Raw genomic sequence first — 23,630 nt, 5'->3', positions numbered from 1 at the left:
GGGTCAATATATGACTACCGTGGATTTAAAAGATGCTTGGCTTCATATTCCAATCCACAAGGATCATCATCGGTTTCTAAGGTTTGCCTTCTTGAACAAACATTATCAGTTCGTGGCTCTTCCTTTCGGGTTGGCCACAGCACCCAGAATCTTCTCAAAGGTTCTAGGGTCTCTTTTGACGGTTCTCAGACCGCGAGGAATAGCGGTGGCGCCTTATCTGGATGATATTCTGATTCAGGCATCAACAGATGTGAGACAAACTCTCACACGGACACAGTGTTGTCTTTTCTGAGAACCCACGGCTGGAAGGTGAACATAGAGAAGAGTTCACTTGTCCCACAGACAAGGGTTCCTTTCTTGGGAACTCTGATAGACTCGGTAGCCATGAAAATTTTTCTGACGGAGGTCAGAAAATCAAAGATTCTAAATACTTGCCGAGCACTTCAGTCCATTCCTCGGCCATCAGTGGCTCAGTGTATGGAGGTAATTGGATTTATGGTAGTGGCAATGGACATCGTTCCGTTTGCTCGCTTTCATCTCAGATCACTGCAACTGTGCATGCTCGGACAGTGGAATGGGGATTATGCGGATTTATCTCCTCAGATAAATCTGGATCAAGAGACCAGAAACTCTCTTCTTTGATGGTTGTCGCTGGATCATCTGTCCCAAGGGACTTGTTTCCACACACCCTTGTGGGTGATAGTGACAACAGATGCCAGCCTTCTGGGCTGGGGTGCAGTTTGGAACTCCCTGAAGGCTCAGGGTGTTTGGACTCAAGTGGAGTCTCTACTTCCAATCAATATTCTGGAACTGAGAGCAATATTCAATACGCTTCAGGCAGTGCCTTGGTTGTTCAGCTTAGCTTATGTGTTTCCGCCGTTTCCTCTCTTTCCACGCGTGATTGCTTGAATCTAACAGGACAGAGCTTCAGTGATCCTGATAGCGCCTGCGTGGCCACGCAGGATTTGGTATGCGGATCTAGTGGACATGTCCTCTCTGCCACCGTGGAAACTTCCATTGAGACAGGACCTTCTCATTCAAGGTCCTTTCCAACATCCAAATCTAATTTCTCTGCAGCTGACTGCGTGGAGATTGAACGCTTGATTTTATCGAAGCGAGGATTCTCTGATTCGGTCATCAATACTTTGATATAGGCTAGAAAGCCTGTCACTAGAAAAATCTATCATAAGATATGGTGTAAAGTTGGGATTCCTAGAATTCTGTCTTTTCTCCAAGAAGGATTGGAGAAAGGGTTATCAGCAAGTTCCTTAAGGGGACAAATTTCAGCTTCGTCAATTCTGTTTCTCATACGTTTGGCAAATGCACCAAATGGTCAGTCTTTTTGTCAGGCTTTATCTAGAATTAAGCCTGTATTTAGACCCATTACTCCTCCCTGGAGTTTGAATTTAGTTCTTCGAGTTCTTCAAGGGGTTCCGTTTGAACCCATGCATTCCATGGATATCAAATTATTATCCTTGAAAGTTCTGTTTTTAGGTTGTTTCAAATAAGAATATTAATCAGGAAATTGTTGTTCCTTCCTTATGTCCTAACCCTTCTTCTAAGAAGGAGCGTATGTTGCATTCATTGTTCATTCTGGAAAGTGTAGGGGCCAGAAAGCTACGGCTACCTCTCTTTCTTTTTGGCTGAGAAGTATCATCCGCCTGGCATATGAGACTGCTGGACAGCAGCCTCCTGAAAGAATTACGGGTCATTCTACTAGGGCTGTGGCTTCCACATGGGCTTTTAAAAGCGATGCATCTGTTGAACAGATTTGTAAGGCTGCGACTTGGTCGTCCCTTCACACTTTTTCCAAATTTTACAAATTTGATACTTTTGCGTCTTCTGAGGCTATTTTTGGGAGAAAGGTTCTTCAAGCAGTGGTGCCTTCCGTTTAGGTTCCTGTCTTGTCCCTCCCTTTCATCCGTGTCCTATTGCATTAGTATTGGTTTTCCACAAGTAAGGATGAAATCCGTGGACTCGTCATATCTTTGTAAAAGAAAACTAAATTTATGCTTACCTGATAAATTACTTTCTTTTACGATATGACGAGTTCACGGCCCACCCTGTTCTTTTTAAGACGGTTTTTCTTTATATTTTTGTAAACTTCAGTCACCTCTGCACCTTTTAGCCTTTCCTTTTTCTCTTCCTATACCTTCGGCCGAATGACTGAGGGTGGAGGAGAAGGTGAGGGGCTATATATACAGCTCTGCTGTGGTGCTCTTTGCTTTTCCTGTTAGCAGGAAGTTAATATCCCACAAGTAAGGATGAAATCCATGGACTCGTCATATCGTAAAAGAAAGTAATTTATCAGGTAAGCATAAATTTAGTTTTCTACCTCTATGGTTACCTTTTATCTAAGCCTCTGCAGACTGCTCCCTTATGTCAGTTCTTTTGATAGACTTTCATTTTAGCCAATCAGTGTTGACTCATAAATAACTCCACAGAAGTGAGCACAATGTCTATCTAATCTATATGGCACACATGAACTAGTGCTGTCTAGCTGTCTAGCTACGAAAAACTGTCAAAATGCACTGAGATAAGAGTCGTCTTTCAAGGCCTTAGAAATTAGCATATGAGCCTACCTAGGTTTTAGCTTTCAACAAAGAATACCAAGAGAACAAAACAAATTTTGACCTTCTATTTTTATTGCCCATAAAGAATATAAAGAGGATTTTCATAGGAAACCCTACATGCTGAAGACCTAATGCAAAATGTAACATTTACCTTGTCTATAGTCTTTATGTTAATTGTTGTTGTTACAGGTTTTAGGCGGCTGGTACTTTTACATTCAAGCCTACAAAGCTCTGAAGCACAAAACTGCGAACATGGATGTGCTGATCGTTCTAGCGACCTCAATTGCTTTCATTTATTCCTTGGTGATACTTGCAGTTGCGATGTATGAAAAAGCCAAAGTTAATCCAATTACTTTCTTTGACACCCCACCAATGTTGTTTGTCTTCATTGCCCTGGGACGCTGGTTGGAACATGTTGCAAAGGTAAAAATATAATACTTCTAAGCTTGCCGCTTATAACGCACTTAACTACCAAAACTAATAGCTATTTGTTTATTCTTGCACACATAACAATTTCCTTTTTTCTTCTTAAATGGAGAGAGTCCACAGCTGCATTCATTACTTTTGGGAATTAAGAACCTGGCCACCAGGAGGAGGCAAAGACACCCCAGCCAAAGACTTAAATACTCCTACCACTCCCCCATCCCCCAGTCATTCTTTGCCTTTCGTCCCAGGAGGTTGGCAGAGAAGTGTCAGAATTTTTAATTTTTGTTTTTGTCTCTTATGGAGGGTAGTACTCTTCGGCATGGGACAGGAGTTTAAGTAGTCCTGTCAGTCTCTCAGTGTCAGTCTCTCAGTGTCAGTCTCTCAGTGAGGGCTTGGATGAAAGTTAGAGTCCGGAGATGCAGGGAGAGTCTTTCTGCAAAACCATCCAGACTCATTAACAGCTCCTCAAGCAATCGGCGTTGACAAACTTCGCTCCGCTGCCTGCTTTCTTCTCTTAAGTCCATGGCGATGCCACTATTCGTCACACTTGAAAGGCCATGTTCCTGTTCCACGGCATAGATTCCGGTAAGATTGTTTCATTTTACTTTTTTGTCAATGTACTGTAATGTGAATGTTTTCCCGAGAGGCTACCACACCTTGGCGGGTCTAACTATATGACATAATCGAGGGTTAATATCTCCTGAGGGTGGTTATTTAACAGGGGAGTTTATAATCATGTTTCTTATGTGATTCAACCTGCTTATGTGTGATGTTTATGGGCTCGTGGTTGGAACTTTGAGGCCTTTGGAAGTGACCCAGCCTTTTGGTTGGGTGCGCTTTTTTGGACTGTACGGTCACCTTCTGTTTGGGCGTGGTTACGCTCCATTCCCCATTTCCGCATTCCTGACCGTGTGGCGAAGGAGATATTCTAGTCTGCAGGGGTCTGGTCATAGGAAGTGGTGAGTGCCCCAGCGATTGTGGGTGTCAGGTGCCGTTTTTGTTTTAATACTTTAGTCCATATTGATATTTCCTCTATCCAGTTATGAAGGATTCTGATGCTGAGACTGTGCTCATTTCAGATTCAGTTACGGAGGATTCTGATACCGAGGCTGTTTTAATTTCAGATTTTGTGTCCGGTGATGACTCCGGATTGGCCTCGTTGACACATGTCGACCAGTTTTGTTCTGTATGCCATTCGAGAGCTCCTGCTGAGCCATCCGTCTCTGGGGGCCCGTCCTCCAAGAGGCGAGTTCCCTACCAATTCATACTTCTACACATGCGGGTAACCCAGTCTTTGGATTCCCCCCCAGAGGTTGTAGCACATTTTCGCTACCAGATAATGTTAGCGATGGTCCGTCTGCAGAGTCTAGGTGTTCATTTGAGATTGTGCTCTTGCCCGCCTTGGGGTGAGCCTCTACAGTTCCCCGGGGGTGTAACTGTTTTCGGAGTGTTGTACCTTTCATTACAGGATTGCGCGCCTTAGCGTGTTGCTTAGACATCTTTTTCAGTTATTGAATGACACTATCGTTAACAGATATGGGGACTTTCAGTCTTATAATTCGAACGGTGCACGTCATTAGACATGTGGGGTTATCTCCAGGTTTTTTGTAAGATAGGGCTCCGTTTGGCTGGTCCTGCGGGCAGGCCTGTGTCTTTTGGGCGATAACCTTCGGGTTGCCTTATATTTTATTTTGTATCCGATGGCTTGTCTTTTATTTGTGTTTGCTTCCTTCGGGAACCATCTGGGATTGATACTCTTTGTTACTTCTTCGGAAGTTGTTTGGACATGTTAGTCCTAGGTTTAATAATGTCTGTTTTCCTTTTTTCCCCTATGTGGGGGAATTTATGCAGCTTGCCGGTTAGGACCCCGAGTACAGGCTGGTCCTGTCGGGTTCATTTTGCTTTTGTGTCTGTTGAGAGTCACTGAGTGCTTTTTTATATGTTCAACTAAGCATTCGAGAGGACCTGTGGGTTCACGGGGCGGGAAAGGATTGTTTCAGTACTTATAGCCTTCAGTCATGGATGACCGGGCAGGGGAGTGTTCCGGCATGTTTCTGACATCTGATTTAATCAAAACCTAGAGTTCCTCCTCCATGTGGGGGAGCGAGGGGCGGACGGGGTAGTGCCCCGTTGCCACTGGTTGAGTGGTTTGGCCTCCAGTTTTTAGGCTCCTGGATGGTCCTATGGGGCTTGATCCAAAAGTTTTGTATTTTAAAACCTATTGTAGTTTTTGGCACCTTTTAAAGGAGTGCATGTCAGCTGTTTCTAGTGTATCTAGATATGACTCTTACTCTAGGCCGCATAAGGTTTGTCTGAGTTATGAGACCTTGGGTCTTCTTCCATTGTCTCCGGGTGGGTTAGATCTCCTTTTGGGGATCTGTGTTCCCGACGTTGGTTGATCCCCATGGGGACTTGTTTAGCTCGGGTTTTCCCGGAGCTGGGAAGGTTTAGCATCTTTTCTCTCCCCTGTGTCCTCTGCCTGTGTGGAGGTGATGGGGGAGACTAGCCCTGCTAGTAGGGTTTTGGGGACTTCGAGGTATCTCTTCTTTTGTCCTGTGGCCTTGTGAAGTCTCTTCATTTGACTTCTAGCCTTGTTCCTTGGAGAGTTGGACTTTATCCAGGGGTGATTTAAAAACTATGCAATGAGCATAGGGATAGGGTGCGCTGGGGGGGGGGGGATACGTGTGCATCTAGTTGCTTGCGAAGAGTGGTTGCATAAATGAATATATGTACTATCAATATAGACGTAACGTATGACAATATGAATATCAATATAAAATTAAAATATATGATAACCTCCCAGAGCTAATATAAAAAGTAACAATGGTGAAAAACAGCGTAAAAATAAAAATTATGACACTTGGAAAAAAGTGGAAACTATAAAAAATATATATAAATGTTATAGCACTTGCAAGTGATAATCAATGTGAATATATAAAAGATGTATAAAATATAAAATGAAATAGAATTCACTGTGAAAGATAAAGTTCATGGAGGAGCGAGCAAGTCCGCTGTGATAAAAAACAATTCTAATGTGGGCTGCTTTTCTTGAGGCCGATGGTGAGTCAGTAGATCTAGAAGGTGAAGATAAAAAGAAAGCGCCTCATAGTGTAGATAACTCAAACCATATGCAGAGCAGTGTGTGTAAAACAGGTGAACAGGTACTCACAAGGATAGTGGCACTCTTGGTATAAGAAGTGCAAACGAGCAGGCTGACGTTTCACAGCAGTCAGTACGCTGGAAAAATGTATGATCTTGTTGGCAATAGGACCGGCTGCTGGATCTCCGCAACAGAAAAAGAAACTCCTTCTGTCTGTGTGTGGCTGTCGGAACAGTTCTGGCAGAGGGCCGGAAACCTGATTGCGCCGTGAGCGCTGCAGCTGATTTAAAACTAATACTGGGAGTGTGATACCAACGATAGAGATGTGATTCACTCTTCTAAGCAAAAGTAATACTTAGACATCCGAGTATGATAAGAACATGAATTTATTTGAGCTAAAACAACTTGTTTCTCTGCCGTAAGCTCCTGGCCGTTTCCTCAGGTTAGACTTTAACCTGAGGAAACGGTCAGGTTTGGCCCGGTCTCTTGTAGTATTTATTACTCCTTGCCACAGAGTAACCCATGTCATCTGGGGTTGACTGGGTGGCTTGCGCCTCAAGTATGGTGGGTTTCTACCCAGCTACTGGCGCTGGATTCCAGTTTTTGGTGCGCCTTGGGTTGCATTCCCCTGTTAGTTTGCCAGTGTACCCGTGGATTCTCTGCTCTGCAGGCGAATGGGTTGTCTGTGCCTCTGTTGGGCGAACTACTTGTGTGGGGGTCCTTTCTAGGACATTTGTGGGGGATTTTTTTCTTCCCGTTTTTAGCCGGGGCTTCGAGCCTTGAGGACAGTTATACAGTTATTGCTCTTCTGGCCTCTTCCCTTTTTCTTTAGGGGATATTCGCTTCTTCTGGAGACGGAGTCCTTACTAGGGGCTTCTCCTGGTCGGGAAGTGGAAGGTGGACTTGGTTCCACCTGGAATCTTGCTGGTTCCATGTCAGACTGTGGGGCCTTGTTTTGATAGATCCTTGGGTCTATGGCCTTGTCTGTTTTCAGAGTTGGTTTGTACTTGTACTCTGGGGGGATGGCTCTGCCATCCTTACGCTCATTCCTGTACCAGTTTCGGGATCTTTGTTCCCTTCTATTGGTGGCCCAGCTGGGTTTGCAGGTCAGGATGCCTGAGCGGTCTATGGGTCACAGTATCATTTGGGATGTGTCAGCTTGCTGAGTCTATTCTGATAGCTCAGCCTGCTAGGAGATGGGTTATCTTTCTCCTTGCTCCTTTGACAGGGGATGGTTTCGGGTTCTGAGGGTATTCTTTCCTTCTCGGGGGCCTCGATAGAGGCTTTGTGTTTCCCTTTTTATTGACCTGTGATTAGGTCCGGCAGCTTAGGTTGCCTGGACTGCGCCCTCTGTCGGGGGCTGTTTTGTGCGGTCTGTTTCTTGATGACTGCTTCTTCTTTCTTGCAGCTAGCTGGACAGCTAGCTCAGCGTACTAATGCACAATGGCTACTCTGCACTTTAGTATACCGAAAGTTGCAAGTTTGATCCCCAACGAGGTCTACTCAGCCTTCTTCCTTTCAAGGTTGATAAGATGAGCAGCGCCTTGAGTCCCTTAAGGGGGGTTAGCCATGCTCTACAAGAACATTGATGTTTTAACTCCCTCTGTGTTCTCAAACTTGGGGTTTCACCTGGGTCTAATACACGCTCTTTCATGCTCGAATACTTTGGTATTCTATGGGCAGGCGCTGGTAGGACTTTGCCTCTTTAGTTGCGTTTCATGCTTGCAGGATGTTGGGGAGATGTCTTTTTGGTCTCTGTGCCCGGTATTATCCTGGGTTTCGCCTGGTATAGGCGTAGCCTCCTTCCCTGTTTGGGTTCATTTGGGTCTCTGATTACTGGGCCCACTCTTGGAGGTGCTGTTTTTTGCATTGAGGGACTTTTCGGTTCCATCTGTCCTCCTTTGCCTTGTTCCCTTTGGGGATTTCGGATGGTTTACCCTTCATTTGTGAGGGGTGTGTGGTGGGGGACCGTCTGTTGGGCGACAGTGTCTCTTGCGGACTGTTGGCTCAGTCGAGTCCGTTTTGCGGTCTCTAATTTGGCTGTGGACTTGCTGCGAGTCAGTGTCACTGGGGCTTTTCCTTAGAAAAAATGTTCTCGGCTTTGGACGAAGCAGGATTTTTTTATTGGGTAGAGGTTCAGGCCTGGTGCTCTCAGTATGGGCCGCCTATTGTACCCTCCCGTCTTGGCATTCGGTGTCCTCTATAGCTTAGGTATTTGTTTTCCCAAAAGTAATGAATGCAGCTGTGGACTCTTTCCATTTAGGGAGAAAAAAATAAATTATGCTTACCTGATAATTTCCTTTTCTTCTGATGGAAAGAGTCCACAGCTCCCCACCCGTCATTTTATGTGGGGCGTCCTTATGTTCTTCTGGCACCTTTTTACCCTGATATTTCTTCTACTGTTCCTTGTTCCTCGGCAGAATGACTGGGTGATGAGGGGAGTGTGAGGAGTATTTAAGCCTTTGGCTGGGGTGTCTTTTCCTCCTCCTGGTGGCCAGGTTCTTAATTCCCAAAAGTAATGAATGCAGCAGTAGACTATTTCCATCAGAAGAAATGGAAATTATCAGGTAAGCATAATTTATGTTTTTTTGTATTTGTTTTGTCTTAATATTCTACTTTTCTAAAATCCTACTACAATACTAATTAGGGAATATTATTTTTTTTACAAATCTGTATCACTGTTTTTTTAACTTGTATATATTTACTGCTAGGTCCGGAAATAATTGGACACTGACCCAAGTTTTGTTATTTCTGCTGTTTACCAAAATAGATTCAAGTTACAGTTAAATAATGAATATGGGCTTAAAGTACAGTCTCTCAGCTTTAATTTGAGGGTATTCACATCCAAATTGGAGGAAGGGTTTAGCAATTACATCTTTAATATGTAGCTTCCTCTTTTTCACGGGACCAAAAGTAATTGGACAATTGACTCAAAAGCTGTTTCATGGACCAGGTGTGAGCTATTCCTTCGTTATTTCTTAATCAATTAAGCAGGTAAAAGGTCTGGAGTTGATTCTAGGTGTGTGAACCCACAATGTGCGTTCAAAGGACCTCTTAATGCAAGTAAAACTGGCCATCCTTAGGCTGCAAAATAAAAATAAAAAAGAAACACCGAGAGATAGCAGGAACATTATGAGTCACCAAATCAACGGTTTGGTATATTCAGAGAAAATAAGAACGCACTGGTGAGCGCTGCAACACAAAAAAGCCTGGTTGTCCATGGAAGACAACAGTGGTGGATGATCGTAAGATACTTTCCATAGTAAAGATAAACCCCTTCACAACATCCAGCCAAGTGAAGAACATTCTCCAGGAGGTAGGCATATCATTATCCAAGTCTACTATAAAGAGAAGACTTCACAAGAGCAAATACAGAGGCTTCACCACACGGTGCAAACCATTCATAAGTCTCAAGAATAGAAAGGTCAGATTAGATTTTGCCAGAAAAATATCTGTAAAATCCAGCCCTCTGGAACAGCATTATTTGGACAGATGAAACTAAGATCAACCTGTACCAGAAGGATGGGGGAAAAAAAGAATGGAGAAGGCTTGGAACGGCTCATGATCCGAAGCATACCACATCATCGGTAAAACATAGTGGTGTCAGTGTGATGGCATGGGCATGCATGGCTTCCAATGGCACTGGGTCACTAGTGTTTATTGATGATGTGACAGAAGACAGAAGCCGCTGGATGAATTCTGAAGAGTATAGGGATATATTGTCTGCTCAGACTCGGCCAAATTCAGCAAAGTTGATTGGACGGCGTTTCACTTTGCAGATGGACAATGACCCAAAACATACTGTAAAAGCAACCCAGGAGTTTTTAAGGCAACGAAGTGGAATATTCTGCAATGACTGAGTCAATCACCTGATGTCAACCCGATCGAGCATGCATTTCACATGCTGAAGACAAAACTTAACTGAAGACATCTGCAGTAAAGGCCTGGCAAAGCGTCACAAAGGAGGAAATCAGCGTTTGGTGATATCTATGCGTTCCAGACTTCAAGCAATAATTGCCGGCAAAGGATTCTTGACAAAGTATTAAAAATGAACATTTCTCTTGTAAGGTGTATCCAGTCCACGGATCATCCATTACTTGTGGGATATTCTCCTTCCCAACAGGAAGTTGCAAGAGGATCACCCACAGCAGAGCTGCTATAAGCTCCTCCCCTAACTGCCATATCCAGTCATTCTCTTGCAACTCTCAACAAGCATGGAGGTAGTAAGTGGAAAGTGGTGTAACGTAGTTGGTTTTTTACTTCAATCAAAAGTTTATTTTAAATGGTACCGGAGTTGTACTATTTTGTAACAGGCAGAAAATAGAAGAAGAATCTGCCTGTGATTTCTATGATCTTAGCAGGTTGTAACTAATATCCATTGCTGTTCTCACACTTGACTGAAGAGAGAGGTAACTTCAGCGGGGGAATGGCGTGCAGGTTATCCTGCTATAAGGTATGTGCAGTTAAAAACAATTCTAGAAGATGTGAATGCTAGAAAATGCTGCTGATACCAGATTTATGTAAGGTAAGCCTGAATACAGTGATTTAATAACGACTGGTATCATGCTTACTTTCGGAGGTAATACTCTTATAGATTTGCAATATAAAACGTTTGCTGGCATGTTTAAACGTTTTTATATATACTTTGGTGATAAAACTTTATTGGGGCCTAGTTTTTTTCCACATGGCTGGCTGAAATTTGCCTAGAAACAGTTTCCTGAGGCTTTCCACTGTGTTACTATGAGTGGGAGGGGCCTAATTTAGCGCTTTTTTGCGCAGTAACTTTTACAGACTGAGACATCCAGCTTCCTCCAGGAGTCCCCTGAATGCTATAGGACCTCTCTCAAGGGCTCTTAGGCTTTCCAAAATCGTTTGTTGGGGAAGGTAGGCCCACAGCAAGGCTGTGGCAGTTTGGTGTGCTGTTAAAAAAACGTCTATATAGTTTTTTTGATTTGTTTTTTGAACTAAGGGGTTAATCATCCATTTGCAAGTGGGTGCAATGCTCTGTTAGCTTATTATACACACTGTAAAAATTTCATTTGATTTACTGCTTTTTTTTCACTGTTTTTCAAATTCTGACAAAAAATGTTTCTCTTAAAGGCACAGTAACGTTTTTATTTTTTGCTTGTTAACTTGATTTAAAGTGTTTGCCAAGCTTGCTGGTCTCATTGCTAGTCTGTTTAAACATGTCTGACATAGAGGAAACTCCTTGTTCATTATGTTTAGAAGCCATGGTGGAACCCCCTCTTAGAATGTGTACCAAATGTACTGATTTCACTTTAAGCAATAAAGACCATATTCTGTCTTTAAAAAAATTATCACCAGAGGAATCTGACAAGGGGGAAGTTATGCCGACTAACTCGCCCCACGTGTCAGACCCTTTGACTCCCGCTCAAGGGACTCACGCTCTAATGGCGCCAAGTACATCTACTGCGCCCATAGCGTTTACTTTACAAGACATGGTGGCGGTCATGGATAATACACTGTCAGCGGTATTGTCCAGACTACCTGGGTTTAGAAGAAAGCGAGATAGCTCTGGAGTTAGAAGAAATACAGAGCATACTGACGCTTTAAGAGCTATGTCTGATACTCCCTCACAATATACAGAAGCTGAGGAAGGAGAGCTTCTTTCTGTGGGTGATGTTTCTGACTCAGGGAAAAAGATTCAACCTGATTCTGATATGTCTACATTTAAATTTAAGCTTGAACACCTCCGCGTGCTGCTCAGGCAGGTTTTAGCTGCTCTGAATGACTGATACAATTGCAGTGCCAGAAAAATTGTGTAGATTGGACAAATACTATGCAGTGCCGGTATGCACTGATGTCTTTCCAATACCTAAAAGGTTTACAGAAATTATTATTAAGGAATGGGATAGACCAGGTGTGCCGTTCTCTCCCCCTCCTATTTTTAAGAAAATGTTTCTAATAGATGCCACCACACGGGACTTATGGTGGAGGGAGCAGTTTCTACCCTAGCTAAGCGTACTACTATCCCTGTCGAGGACAGTTGTGCTTTCTCAGATCCAATGAATAAAAAGTTAGAGGGTTACCTTAAGAAAATGTTTATTCAACAAGGTTTTATTCTACAGCCCCTTGCATGCATTTGCCCCAGTCACTGCTGCTGCGGCTTTCTGGTTTGAGTCTCTGGAAGAGGCTTTACAGGTAGAGACCCCATTGGATGACATACTTGACAAGCTTAGAGCACTTAAGCTAGCCAATTCTTTTGTTTCTGATGCCATTGTTCATTTGACTGAACTAACGGCTAAGAATTCTGGTTTTGCTATTCAAGCGCGCAGGGCGCTATGTCTTAAATCATGGTCAGCTGACATTACTTCAAAGTCTAAGCTGCTTAACATTCCCTTCAAGGGGCAAACCCTATTCGGGCCTGGTTTGAAGGAGATTATTTCTGATATCACTGGAGGAAAAGGACATGCCCTTCCTCCGGATAGGTCCAAATCAAGGGCCAAACTGTCTAATTTTCGTGCCTTTCGAAACTTCAAGGCGAGTACGGCATCATCTTCCTCTAATGCAATACAAGAGGGAACTTTTGCCTAGTCCAAGTCGGTCTGGAGACCTAACCAGACCTGGAACAAAGGGAAGCAGGCCAAAAAGCCTGCTGCTGCCCCTAAGACAGCATGAAGTATCAGCCCCCTATCTGGTAACGGATCTAGTAGGGGGCAGACTTTCACTCTTCGCCCAGGCTTGGGCAAGAGATGTCCAGGATCCCTGGGCATTGGAAATTGTATCCCAGGGGTACCTTCTGGACTTCAAAGCTTCTCCTCCAAAAGGGAGATTTCACCTTTCACAATTATCTACAAACCAGATAAAGAGAGAGGCATTTTTACACTGTGTTCAAGACCTCCTAGTTATGGGAGTGATCCACCCAGTTCCAAAGGAGGAACAGGGACAAGGATTCTATTCAAATCTGTTTGGTCTGAAGGTTCCCTCTTTTTTGGGAACCACAATCTTAGATCTCAAGATCTTAAACAAATTTCTCAGGGTTCCATCATTCAAGATGGAGACTATTCGTTCCATCCTGCCTATGATCCAGGAGGGTCAATACATGACTACAGTGGATTTAAAGGATGCGTATCTTCACATTCCGATACACAAAGATCATCATCGGTTTCTCAGGTTTGCCTTCCTAGACAGGCATTACCAGTTTGTAGCTCTTCCATTTGGGTTAGCTACAGCCCCAAGAATCTTTACAAAGGTTCTGGGGTCACTTCTGGCGGTCCTAATGCCGCGGGGCATAGCAGTGGCCCCTTATTTAGACGACATTCTGATACAGGCGTCAAATTTCAAAATTGCCAAGTCTCATACGGACATAGTTCTGGTATTTCTGAGGTTGCATGGGTGGAAAGTGAACGAAGAAAAGAGTTCTCTATCCCCTCTCACAAGAGTATCCTTTCTGGGAACTCTAATAGATTCTGTATAAATGAGGATTTACCTGACAGAGACCAGGTTATCAAAACTAAATTCCTGCCGTGTTCTTTATTCCATTCCTCGCCCTTCGGTGGCTCAGTGCATGGAAGTAATCGGCTTAATGGTAGCGGCAATGGACATAGTGCCGTTCGCCCGCCTACATCTCAGACCGCTGCAACTCTGCATGCTCAGCCAGTGGAATGGGGATTACACAGATTTGTCCCCTCTACTAAATCTGGATCAAGAGACCAGGGATTCTCTTCTCTGGTGGCTATCTCGGGTCCATCTGTCCAAAGGTATGACCTTTCGCAGACAAGATTGGACTATTGTAACGACGGATGCCAGCCTTCTAGGCTGGGGAGCAGTCTGGAACTCCCTGAAGGCTCAGGGATCGTGGACTAAGGAGGAGACACTCCTTCCGATAAACATTCTAGAACTAAGAGCGATATTCAATGCTCTTCAGGCTTGGCCTCAGCTAGCGACAATGAGGTTCATAAGATTTCAGTCGGACAACATCACGACTGTGGCTTACATCAACCATCAAGGGGGAACAAGGAGTCCCCTAGCGATGTTAGAAGTCTCAAAGATAATTCACTGGGCAGAGATTCACTCTTGCCACCTATCAGCTATCCATATCCCAGGTGTAGAGAACTGGGAGACGGATTTTCTAAGTCGACAGACTTTTCACCCGGGGGAGTGGGAGTCCATCCGGAGGTGTTTGCACAATTGATTCATCGTTGGGGCAAACCAGAACTGGATCTCATGGCGTCTCGCCAGAACGCCAAACTTCCTTGTTACGGATCCAGGTCCAGGGACCCCAAGGCAACGCTGATAGATGCTCTAGCAGCGCCTTGGTTTTTCAACCTGGCTTATGTGTTTCCACTGTTTCCTCTGCTCCCTCGTCTGATTGCCAAAATCAAGCAGGAGAGAGCATCGGTGATCTTGATCGTGCCTGCGTGGCCATGCAGGACTTGGTATGCAGATCTGGTGTACATGTCATCCTTTCCACCATGGACTCTGCCGCTGAGACAGGACCTTCTACTTCAAGGTCCTTTCAACCATCCAAATCTAATTTCTCTGAGGCTGACTGCCTGGAGATTGAACGCTTGATTTTATCAAAGCATAGTTTCTCCGAGTCAGTCATTGACACCTTAATTCAGGCTCGAAAGCCTGTCACCAGGAAAATCTATCATAGGATAGGAGACAGATTTCTGCTCTGTTTATTCTTTTGCATAAGCGTCTGGCGGATGTTCCAGACGTTCAGGCATTTTGTCAGGCTTTAGTTAGAATCAAGCCTGTGTTTAAACCTGTTGCTCCACCTTAGAGCTTAAATTTGGTTCTTAAAGTTCTTCAGGGTGTTCCGTTTGAACCTCTTCATTCCATAGATATCTAACTTTTATCTTGGAAAGTTCTTTTTTTGGTAGCTATTTCCTCGGCTCATAGAGTTTCCGAGTTATCTGCCTTACAATGTGATTCTCCTTATCTGATCTTCCATGCAGATAAGGTAGTTCTGCGTGCCAAACCTGGGTTTTTACCTAAGGTGGTATCTAATAAGAATATCAATCAGGAGATTGTTTGTTGTCTACTCTGGACAGAGGAGAGGCCAAAAGGCTTCGGCAACTTCTCTTTTCTTTTGGCTAAGGAGTATAATACGCTTAGCTTATGAGACTGCTGGCCAGCAGCCTCCTGAAAGGTTTACAGCTCATTCTACTAGAGCTGGGGCTTCCACATGGTCCTTTAAAAATGAGGCTTCTGTTGAACAGATTTGCAAGGTGGCGACTTGGTCTTCGCTTCATACCTTTTCAAAATTCTATAAATTTGATACTTTTGCTTCTTCGGAGGCTATTTTTGGGAGAAAGGTTTTACAGGCAGTGGTACCTTCCGTTTAAGTTCCTGCCTTGTCCATCCCTTCATCCGTGTACTTTAGCTTTGGTATTGGTATCCCACAAGCAATGGATGATCCGTGGACTGGATACACCTTACAAGAGAAAACATAATTTATGCTTACCTGATAAATTTATTTCTCTTGTAGTGTATCCAGTCCACGGCCCGCCCTGTCATTTTAAGGCAGATATTTTTTAATTTTAAACTACAGTCACCACTGCACCCTATGGTTTCTCCTTTCTCTGCTTGTCTTCGGTCGAATGACTGGATATGGCAGTTAGGGGAGGAGCTATATAGCAGCTCTGCTGTGGGTGATCCTCTTGCAACTTCCTGTTGGGAAGGAGAATATCCCACAAGTAATGGATGATCCGTGGACTGGATACACCACAAGAGAAATAAATTTATCAGGTAAGCATAAATTATGTTTTTATTTATGATTGTTTTAATTTTATCAATTACATTTGAGCCCCTGAAATAAGGGGACTGTGTATGAAAATTGTTATAATTAATAAAACATTGCATACGATATTTTTGTTCAACCCCTTGAATTAAAGATGAAATTCTGCATCTCGGTTGTTCCTTTCCAAATCCATTGTGGTGGCCTACAGAGCCAGAACAATGAAAATTGTATCAGTGTCCAATTATCTACAGACCTAACTGCTGTACAAGTTATTTATTTATTAAAGGGACACTGAACCCAATTTTTTTCTATCATGATTCTGATAGAGCATGCAATTTTAAGCAACTTTCTAATTTACTTCTATTATCAATTTTTCTTCGTTCTCTTGCTATCTTTATTTGAAAAAGAAGGCATCTAAGTTGTTTGTTTTTTTTTTTTTGTTTTTTTTTGGTTCAGACCTCTGGACAGCACTTTTTATTGGTGGATGAATTTATCCACCAATCAGCAAGAACAACCCAGGTTGTTTGCCAAAAATGGGCCGGCATCTAAACTTACATTCTTGCATTTCAAATAAAGATACCAAGGGAATGAAGAAAATTTGATAATAGGAGTAAATTAGAAAGTTGCTTAACATTGCATGCTCTATCTGAATCATGAAAGAAAAAAAAATTGGGTTAGTGTCCCTTTAACTTTACGTTTTTGACTATTTTCTGACATAATGGGATTTATGAAAAAGATACTTTTAAAAAAATAAATAAATTCTTAATCTTTGTTAGGGGATTATTGGAAATATACATCAATACCATAACTGACTTGTTATTTATGCTCTTTATTGGAACTTTGTTAAATACACAGTATTATATACTTACATTAAATATGTATTAAAGGGACATGAAACCAAACCTTTTTCTTTCACGATTCCGACAAAACATACAATTTTAAAAATGTTTTCAATTTACTTCTGTTATCAAATTTTTCTTCATTCTCGTTATTCTTTGTTGAAGCGTTATCTAGATAGACAGCGTGCACATGTCTGGAGCTATACATAACAGGAAATAGTGCTGCCATCTAGTGCTCTTACTAATGTACAACTGTTACAAATAGTTCTGCAGACACGTGCACGTCCTGAACTTGTCTTCCTGCCTTTCAACAAAGGATAACAAGAAAACAAAGAAAATTTGATAATACAAGTCAATTGGAAAGTTGTTTTAAATTGTATGTTCTATAAAAAAAGGGTTTTAAGACCTTATACAGATATATGTAGGGGTTTAAACCTAAGTAGCTTACATCATTGTCTATAGACTGATAAGGAGAAGCATCCACAGGAACATCTATTTTTTTTATACAAATATAACCCGTTGTAAAATAAAACAGATGCTATAAAGATATACTACTTTAATGTCCAATGAATGAATGAGTAAATGAATGAATGAATGCATTAGCATTCATATCGTTTGTAGTAAATGTGTCTATTCAGTTGTTGGAAGAATGTAAAACATGCCATGAGTTTGTAATACATTGTTGTGTTTCCTATTAGAGTAAAACATCAGCAGCCCTATCTAGACTAATTTCCTTGCAAGCTACTGAAGCAACAGTTGTGATGCTGGATTCCGACAAGTCTGTGTTGAGGTATTTTATTTTTCAAACATTTACTTCAATAAATGTTGATTCTTTTTTGTGTAATTCTCTATTATCTGACTAAAATTCTATGACATCTCTGGTGCTAGAATCTAGTTCTGTTCTATATCTATAATGTGATTCATATATAATGATACTTTATTACATAAATCTATAGAAATATTTTATAGTTTTGGTAGATAAAATATAAAAAAAATGCAGAAAGTTTGATCATATTTGGGTAGAAATGTAATCTCTGGTCTGTTTAATAAGTAGATTTGAACACCATTTTAAAGGGACAGTAAACGCCAAAAATTTTATTGTTTAATTGTTATTCACACCAATCTTGTATCTGTACAACAATCCATTAAATATTTCCCACTGTCACTTTTTGTACAATTTAACTTCTCAAACACTGATATATCCCTTTATTACCCATTCCCCAGTTTTGCATAACCAACACAGTTATATTAATATACTTTTTACCTCTGTGGTTATCTTGTATCTAAGCCTCTGCAAACTGCCCCCTTATCTCAGTGCTATTTACAGGCTTGCATTTCAGGCAATTAGTGCTAACTCCACTGTGGTGAGCACAATGTTATTTATATTCAACTGTTTTTATTATGTTTTCAAACAGGTGTACAAGGAATGCAGTTATACAAATAATTGGTTACAAGAAAGTAGCAATAACATAGATATGTAGACAGGTAATCGCTAGAGATAAAGAAATCAAGTCAATAAACCTAAATCGACTTTACTCAAGACAGTGGTTGTACATGATATAGAAAAGCAGTCTCTCGATTTGCTCCCTTTAGAGGCACATCTACAGGAAAGATTTACATATTACCAAAACACTTGACATTTGTTCAGACAATTCTGCTAATTTTATTGATTTTAAACCATAGCTTAGGGTGAATAATGTATTGTATTGTATCACTGTCGTGACCTTTGTTCCCAGATGTATAGAATATCCGCAATAAAATCTTGTTTTCCCATAAAGGTGTAGTGTATTTTTTCTAAAGACAAAATATGATCTACTTCTCTTAACCACATGGGAAAGTTAGGTGTTTGTGTTGATTTCCAGAACCGGGGTATTAGGCGTTTAGCACAGTTGAGCAGGCTTCAGAATAATTTTTTTCGTTATAAGCAAGAAATGGAAGGGGTGTTATTTAACAAAACCATACTATTAGAGAATGTGATAGAGAGCCCTAATGTAATTGTTTATGCAATTAGCGATATCTTCCCAGTATTTTTGGAGAAGAGGGCATGACCACCAAATATGGGAAAGGGTTCTTGTGCTACCACATTTCCTCCAGCACAGAGGGGAGGAATTTGGGAAAATGCTGTGGAGTAAGATACCATCTAGACAACAACTTATAATTAATTTCTGCAAACACTAATGATAGGGATGTTTTTTGTTTCTACAAAAATATGGCTCCATTGCGTTTCTGTTAGCGTGATACAGAGTTCCTCCTCCCATTTAGATGTTGCTTAGCCGTTTCTGTTAGCGTGATACCGAGTTCCTCCTCCCATTTAGATGTTGCTTAGCCGGAAAAGAGCCACGGAGTAGTTTATAGATTATAGAGATGTGGGACCGGTTCAGGGCGGCGGTGGTACACAGTTTTTCAAAAGGGTAGAGGGGTCTGGTCAGTTCGCCTTTTAATGGACTATTTGTTATGGCGTGTAATAATTGCAGGTAGGGGAACCAGAGATGGAATGGGGGACCTAGGATTTGCGAGAGTTCTAGTTGCGAGCGAATTTGACCATTATTAAGTGCCAGGTGTGCTGGGACATTGGAGGGAGAATTTGCAACAATCGGGGTTTGTAGGACGTGTGGTTGTAGTAGAAGAGGGTTATTAAGAATAGGAGTAAGAAGGTATGGCATAGTTGAGATTGGGTTATCTAAGGTTAGGGTTTTATCCCATACCTTTAATGTTGCTGCCAAAAAATAGTTGGCCTTAGCTTCTGGAGGTCTGTGTTTGGCTGGAGTCCAGCACAGATCTCCAAGATGAGAGTGCTTCCACGCCACTATACGCGCTATGTGGGCTGCTCTAAAATAGGCTGTGAGATTTGGGGCGCATAACCCGCTATGTTCTCTGTCAAGGTATAAGGTGTTTTTGGTCACTCTGGTGCGTTTTTGAGCCCAGATATAGGAATCAAACAATCTTTGTTGTTGTATTAAATAAGTGTGAGGGATGTCCAAGGGAAGGACCTGAAACAGGTACAGAAATTTAGGGATAAGGTTCATTTTAAGTGCGTTAACGTGGCCCATCCATGAGAGATGGCCTTGTTTATGCCATGTCTCGAGATATTTGGGATTCTTTTTGTTGAGGGATATAGTTGAGGTCAAACAGTTTGGACTGGGTAGGGGAGATATCTATTCCTAAGTAGCGAATTTTATTATTGACCTGAAATGTGGTATTCGTTGTGATAAAACCAATTTCCTCTTCCGTTATATGAAGGGGCATTAGTTTAGATTTCTCCATGTTAACAGAGAAATTAGACTTTCTTGTAGCCTTCCAACTCTGCAAGCAGAGCCGGCAACGAGGTGGATAGGGAACGGATTGTAAATATATCGTCCGCGTAAAGTAGACATATTTGATGGGACGGCCCAAAGGCTATGCCCTCGATTCCGTTGTTATTTCTAACTCTAGTCGTGAGCACTTCTACAGTCAGGGCAAACAATAAGGGAGAAAGGGGACACCCCTGTCTCGTGCCATTTCTGATAGGGATTTTCTGAGACAGAGTGTTGGCGCAAATTCTAGCGGTAGGGCCGTTGTATTGTGCTTTTATGCGGGAGATCAAATTAGCTGAGAAGCCAAATTTCAACAGAGTGGCCCAGAGGAAGTCCCAGTCCACCCTGTCGAAGGCCTTTTCCGCATCGGTGGAGAGTAAAATTAAGGGGGTGCTAGAGGCATTGGCAGTGAGTATGGTCTGTAGGACACGGATAGTATTATCCTTGGCCTCTCTACCGGGAAAAAAACCGACCTGGTCGGTATGAATAAGAGTAGGTAGTATGCTATTAATTCTAGTGGCTAGTATTTTCACATATAGCTTAATATCGATGTTAATCAGAGATATTGGGCGATAATTAGAGACTAATTCAGCATTTTTTCTGGGCTTAGGAATAACCATAATTGTAGCCTCCAGTAGAGACTGAGAGAAATGACAATCATGGTCTAGGGAGTTGTACATTGTTAAGAGATGGGGGCTCAGATGGGTTTTATAAACAGGTGATAGAATTTAGGGGTGAATCCATCTGGACCGGGGGCTTTACATTGAGGGAGGTTCTTAATAGCTGTTAGGATTTCTTGTAGAGTGAAATGCGAGTCCAGGGACTCACTATTCTCTGCGGTGAGGGTTGGGAGTTGGACGTGAGATAAGTAATTATTAATCATAGCAATTTTGGAGTCAGTCAGTAGGTAGGAGATTATACAAAGAGAAATAGTAAGATTCAAATTGGTTGACTATTTCTCCCCAAGGAAGAACATACAGTGATGTGAGATGTCATCGCAGAAAATGCAGCATGTCTGCAGAAAGAACAGGATACATGCAGGAGCTGTTAGCGATTTTAACTTTTCAGCGCTGCTCCACATTAGGCTGTTCTCTTCAAACAGAGCTGTGCTCTGGCTGCATTGTCTGAGTTTTCCTGAGCAAATTTCATCCAGAGCAAAGTGCTGTTTTAAGTGAACAGTGAAATATGCAGTAGCGCTGCAAAAGAGTTGTGCATTGATTGACTGGCTCTCAGAGATTGTTTCAAACCCATCCCCTAGCCTTTAACTGTCTGCAAAGCTGTTTTTTCTGAATGTAAGACGTTTGTATGAGCAATGCACCCTTTTAATTACTACTTCTATGTTAGACTATGTCTGCAGCTATTTGCAATGACATTTTCAACTACTGCACTATATTATAAAACTTTAAATATTGCTTTATTCTCCATTTAACTAATATGTTGCAATTAAACTGGTGCTTTAGGGTAACTGCCTAATTTAAAATTAAATTTGATTTAAAAATGACCTGCAGAAAATTTTTCACTAACAAAATCTCATTGCAGAAAGTGAGAAAAAGTTCTGCCTCTGGGTATTTCTATGTTTTTAGAGAGCGAAGATCCAAAGGGGTCTGTTAATTTTGAGATAAAGGTTTTGTATCTTTTCTTTTTAAGGGACCTGGCCAACAAACTGCCGGCTTTATTGCTTTCAACATAAAATTTTGATTTGGTTGTAAGTGCCCTTAGGTGAGCATTTTTAACTAAGTATTGATTGAGATCCTCTCTGGCCTGTTGTGATTGCAAAAGGAGATGTTGGGAAATGGGGCTTCGTTTCAAAGCTTTTTCACAGTTTTGAAAGTTGGTCGTTAGGGACAGGTATTGTGCCGCCCTTTGTTTACGCAGTTTATGTGTGTGGCCCAGTATCACTCCTCTGATGTAACACTTGTAAGTCTCCCAGTTGTTAGTGGCCGAAGTGAGTCTGAGAATATGTGGTCGTTAAATCTCCAATGTTGTTGGTGCTGGGGTCTAGAAGACCAAGAAAAAGTGGAGCAAATCATACTGTGGTCTGACCATGAGGTGTGATGTAGTCTGGAATCAGTTAGTGGGGTCAGGGTGTTTTGGTCACAGAGAAGGAGTCTATATGGGAATAAGAGTGTTGCGGATGAGAGAAAAATGTAAAGTCTTTTGTGGAAGGGTGTGTAATCCTCCAGGTGTCAAATAGGGGTAATGTCTTGATAGTTTGCCAATTTGCTTTTATTTGACTGTATCTTATGTATGATTTGCCCGAAGATGTGTCAAGTGCCGGATTAATTGGCAAGTTGAAGTCCCCCCCCTAGTAGTATAAGACCCTTGGCAATATCCACCAGGTGGTTGATTACTGTACGGAAAAAGAAAATTATATAGGTGTGTATATATTGGCCAGAGTGATAGGCCTACCATAATAAAGGCCAACCAGGATCAATATTCTGCCCTCTTTGTCCTGATATTTGTGTAGGAGAACAAAGGATGCTCCCTTCCTAAAAGAGATACATACTCTGTTGCGTTTTGATGGTCCTGAGTTAAGAAAATGTTGCTCGTAATAGTAGTGTGGTAGAGCCGGTTCACTATTTTTTTTTAAAATGTGTCTCTTGTATCATTACAATATCTAATTGTTTTTTGTAGAAGTCATGGAACGCTATGGAGCGTTTTTGCGGAGATAGTAAACCTTTAAGATTTTGTGAAGCTATCTTAAAGTGACTTATAGTGTTATGGTGTGCCATGGGTGCCTAGATGAACTGATAGGAACTTAAAGTTATATATGTGTAGAGTGAAGTAAATTTAAACCTCAGCTGCTGTCTAGATGTGCCCTGTACCTAAGGATAACCCTGCTTGTAGAAAAGTAGACAAACAATTAACTGAACTGAGGGAGGAGGAAGAGTTGAAAGGAGGGTTTCAGGATCAGGAAGGGAATTCAGTAGAAAGGGGAAGGGAAAGAGAGTCTGCCGGAGATTAGTCCGTCAGGAGGATAAGGTGAGTAAGATAAGAAATAAAACAGGAGGAGGAAGGACGGCCCAACGGGGGCCCCCTCCAACAGGCATAATAACTAGGTTATCATGTAGTGCGTTTTTTCAGGAACTTAATGTAAAGGGAATAGGAGTGTGCAGCTGAAAGAAATACATAATTATAAAACAATTTAGATTACTGTAACCTGTATTGGACAGAGAAAACAATCAATTCAACATTAGTATTATTAGGAGCAATAAAAAAGCTTGGTCAAACAATGGACGCCCTCAGGGGTGCGACCAGAGTGTTGTAAACATCTAGAGGAACATATTGCTGGTTAAGGCAGTTCAATATACATTTCAACAACTTTTTTAAGTAACTGCCAACAGATGAGATCTAAACAGGCTTATTTAAAATAATCAACAATTGCTCACAAACAGAATTAGCTTTAATAAACAGGAAGAGCAGCCAGTTCGGGAGTTCACTGGCTAATTTGGGCTAGGGTATGTTTTGAGCAAGTGTCATTTACAAAGTAATTAGTACAGACTACATAACATGTATGCCCTGCAATCGATTCTCACTAGGTCTGGCAAGTGTAAACCGTCTTACTCGAGATCAGGAGGTGTACAGAGGATTGGAAGGATCAGGATTTTGTCTTTTTTTGTCTTGTTTGCCAGCAATTTCAGACCACAATTTCCTTTGTGGTTTTGCAGGAAACAACGTTACTTTTAGCAG

General features: G+C 41.9%; 1 protein-coding gene across 2 annotated transcripts in view; it reads left to right on the top strand.

The window, feature by feature from the left end:
• The window catches only part of ATP7A (ATPase copper transporting alpha), a 222,137-nt gene that overhangs the window by 69,841 nt on the left and 128,666 nt on the right, over window positions 1-23,630 (top strand). For both annotated transcript variants that reach the window (XM_053699331.1, XM_053699330.1), the window contains exons 8-9: window positions 2,763-2,996; window positions 17,346-17,437. In XM_053699331.1, the coding sequence (XP_053555306.1) occupies window positions 2,763-2,996; window positions 17,346-17,437 (326 nt within the window). The remainder of the gene's footprint in view (window positions 1-2,762; window positions 2,997-17,345; window positions 17,438-23,630) is intronic.

This window comes from Bombina bombina, chromosome 1 (assembly GCF_027579735.1).
Source record: "Bombina bombina isolate aBomBom1 chromosome 1, aBomBom1.pri, whole genome shotgun sequence".
Classification (NCBI taxonomy): Eukaryota; Metazoa; Chordata; class Amphibia; order Anura; family Bombinatoridae; genus Bombina; species Bombina bombina.
This window is presented reverse-complemented; position numbering and strand designations above follow the sequence as displayed.